The sequence below is a fragment of the Benincasa hispida genome, chromosome 3 (assembly GCF_009727055.1).
Source record: "Benincasa hispida cultivar B227 chromosome 3, ASM972705v1, whole genome shotgun sequence".
NCBI classification, from domain to species: Eukaryota; Viridiplantae; Streptophyta; class Magnoliopsida; order Cucurbitales; family Cucurbitaceae; genus Benincasa; species Benincasa hispida.
The window spans coordinates 26,264,429-26,268,092 of record NC_052351.1 but is presented as its reverse complement, the minus strand read 5'-3'; the positions used below and the strand labels follow the sequence as shown (position 1 = coordinate 26,268,092).

The 3,664-nt window shown below is 29.2% G+C and overlaps 1 protein-coding gene across 1 annotated transcript; it reads right to left on the bottom strand.

Annotated features, from left to right (window-relative positions):
• Nucleotides 1–384: 384 nt before the first annotated feature.
• LOC120074171 (homeobox-leucine zipper protein ATHB-40) lies at nucleotides 385–2,775 on the bottom strand. The gene is given in 5 exon segments (XM_039027197.1): nucleotides 385–802; nucleotides 1,977–2,063; nucleotides 2,065–2,179; nucleotides 2,181–2,310; nucleotides 2,460–2,775. Coding segments are annotated over 5 exon segments (666 nt in total). The 5' UTR covers nucleotides 2,557–2,775; the 3' UTR covers nucleotides 385–565.
• Nucleotides 2,776–3,664: the final 889 nt, after the last annotated feature.

Below are 3,664 nucleotides of genomic sequence, written 5' to 3'. Positions count from 1 at the left end.
CAATAGTGTTTGGTAAATTTTAATTTTAATTTTTTTTTAAAAAAATAGTTACAATGTTTGGTAAATTAATACTAAATCGGTATAATTTAGTTATATGAATCAAATTAGATTTATTAATTTAAAATTGTATGGGATTGAAATATTAACTAATTTTATTTAGTAAAAATTATTTGATAATACTGTTTTTTAGAAAAAATAATTGTTATAAAGGAATAATAAATTAGAATTTGAAAATAGACCTAATATATTATATTAATTTGAAATAATATTATTAAAAAAGTAAAGAAGTTAGCAAATTTTTAGGCAGCCAATCGCAAACGAAAGCATAGTTAAATGAGAATGAGAAAAGAAAAGGTTATTTAAAAAAAAATGGTGACGAAGAGAGAGATAATTAGACAATTAATTATATCCTTAATTAATTCCAAGTTCTGAAAAATAACACTAGTTAGAGAGAAGGAAAGAGAGGGAGAGAGATGTACATTAGATGATCTAATATTCTATGACTATATCCACAAAACTAAAGAGTAATTAATTAGTGAATTACATAATAAATATCTAAATTAATCTACATATAATTAAGATTAAGCCAGTCCATTCCTTGATTGTAATTGTGTTCTTGCATGCAATAGAATACATCTTCATATTCTTCCAAAAATAGCTCTCCCAAAGGCACTGCTTCCTCCATTGCTTCCATTGTCACCGAAGAGCTTGGACTATTATTGCTTGATATTCTCTCGCTTCCTTCTACTAATTTTTTAATTTCATTCTTTGCTTCTGCCAATTGCTCTTTCAGCTTCACCATCTAATTATTCAACCAAACAAATAAACTAATTAATGTTTATTTTCGAGTTTTGGCAAATTATCATAACAACAACGTTAAAAAAAGTAACGTACTCTGCGTGTACTAGAAAACCATCTATCTTTGGTTTCAAATGATTTCAATTTGAAGTATTTTAAGTTCGGTATACTAACTCAATTGTGTGAGTGTTATAATGCTTTTGGGAGAGTACTTTGATAATTGGAGTTGGGGAAAGATGTTTGGGTGATTTTAATCATTTTTCACATGGCAAATTTTTTGTTGGTTTGTGAATTTTTTTCTCCTTCCACGTTGTCGTGTTCTCAGCTGTGTATCGCTTTATTTTATTTTTCTTATTTATTTATTCATGTGAGAGTTTCTTTACCCACCAATCTTGTTACTTTCCAACTACTATATGTTAAAATATTCCGAGACTTGATCCCTTATGTATTATTACTAACTAGAGTACATATTGGGTGGATTGCAAATCAAAATTGGGTGGATTGCAAAAAGATGAAATGCAGCCAAAATACTTAAGTCCAACCCTTCTTCGATCATAAAATAAAAATATATAAAAAATATTTTTTTTCAAAACAAGAAAAGTTAACTTTAATTAGATATTGAAGTAGAGTACACAAAAATAGGTATTACCGGATATTTTTTTTAGCAAGTCGGTGTACGGAAACATTCTCTAAAATAGAGACAGGGGAAGGTTGTTATCCCATTTGTAGTTGCCTCAGATGGCAGTAAACAGTACGTCAATGAAAAAAAAAACAATTTTTTTAGGGAAGGAATTGATTATTATTATTATTATTATTATTATTATTATTATTATTATTTCACGAATTCCAAACCATATAAGGTGGCATCATATTCTTCGAGCCAAGAGCTCATGCACGTTCTTCTTTTTATTCCTTTCAAAAGGGGGAAAAAACACACAAAAACATTGTTATTTTATTACCATATTTTGTTCATTTCTTACTAGATAAGCAAATCAAAAGCTAGTTTAATTTTTAGTACTAAAAATTTAACGATAAGGTCAAACAATAACTCTCAAGACCGTACGTAATTTGAAAAAGAAAAAAGTTTGATGAATAATTCAAAAAAAGAAAAAAAAAAAAAAAAACATACCAAAAATGAAAATGGAAATTAAAAGTACTTGAAAATTACAATAACTAACCTCAGATTCAAGATGGGATTTTTGTTAGAAGAACAAAGAATCATGAGCTTTTTTAAGAGTGGAATATTCCTCTTCCATCTTCTTATTCCTTCCACCGTGCACGGCGGTTCTGAAACCAAACCGCGACTTGCCGTGGATCAAGTCCCAATTCCGAAGCCAATCGATCTTTCCTCTCCGATTCCAATTTGTGTTCACTCCAAAATCATCTCCAACAGCTTCACTTGCTCTGAACTCAAGCTTCCTCTTCTTCAACCCGCCGCCCCAGCCCCCCCGCCCTCTTCGCTTTGCTCCTCCTCCCGCCGCCGCTTCGTCGGCTTATTTCCCTCTGCCGTATCTTGAAAACGAAAATTTAAAAATTTAAATAACCAGTAATGAATTTTTGAGGTAATTGATTTAAAAAAATTTACGGCGGCCATTGTCACCAGCCGTATAGAGATGATTTTTTTTTTTTAAAAAATAAATAATAATTAATTAATTAATTACCTTGTTGGGGTAACATTTGGGTGTAAATTTCAGGGTTGTATAGATGGGAAATGAGTAGTGAATTGTCACCGTCGGGTCGGAGATTCACGGCGGCCATTGTCACCGGCGGTGAAGGTTTTTTTTTTCGTTTCTTTGTTTTTTTTTTTTTTTTTTTTGGTATGTGGATTGGTATGAGAAGTTTGGTGGATGGTTTACACGGGGATTGCGTTGCAACTTATTTATAGCGGAATAAAATGAAATATGTGGAGAATTTTGAATTATGGAAGAATTTTTATTTTACTATTTTCGCAGAACTGCCTCGATATTTTCATGTAATCACAGTTGTGCCCGGTTTTATCTTTGTGAGGGTGTGGGTGTGTTGGTAATTACCTAATTAAATATTTAATTTTGAGTTGGAAATGGAATCCCTTTTTGGAGTATTGAGTATAAAAATTTGCTTGAAAAAATTAAATATTAAAGAAGTGAGGCAAATCAAGACACGTGATTCACTCTCATAACACCTATGAAACATTAGGGATAGATTTTTTTTACATAAAATATTTGGGTGGAGATGAAACATTTTATCTATATTCTTATCTATTGTAAACAAATTTCATACTTTTTTTAAGGGATTCAATTAGTAATTTTTTTATTCGATTAATATTTTATCTATATTATTATCTATTGTAAACAAATTTCATCATTTTTTAAGGGATTCAATTAGTATTTTTTTTATTCGATATTGTTATTTATGATGTAAATACTTGATTGTTAAATAATATATATATTATTGATTTTTGTTTCTTTTTAGAAAAATTATTTTAAATGACAAAACTACTTAAAATATTTACAAATAATAGTAAAATATCATAGTTTATCTCTGATAGACCGCGATAGACCGCAATAGATTATTATCTATGTCTAGTCTATCGCAGTCTATTGTAGATAGAGTGTCTATCGCGATCTGTCTTAGATAGAGTGCGATACCTTGTTATCATTTGTAAATATTTTGGTTCGTTTTTCTATATTTGAAAACAATCATTTCTTTCATGGTTTTACATTTTTTATTTTTAAAAGAATTCAAATCACTTTTTTTATGGAACGGTGTTGAAATTCGAATTTTTAACCTTTAAGTAAATAATATAATCTCTTAACCAATTAAATTATTTATAAATTGTGACATTTCTAAGAGTTTTTGGTAATGATGTGGATTATAGAAGTAAAAC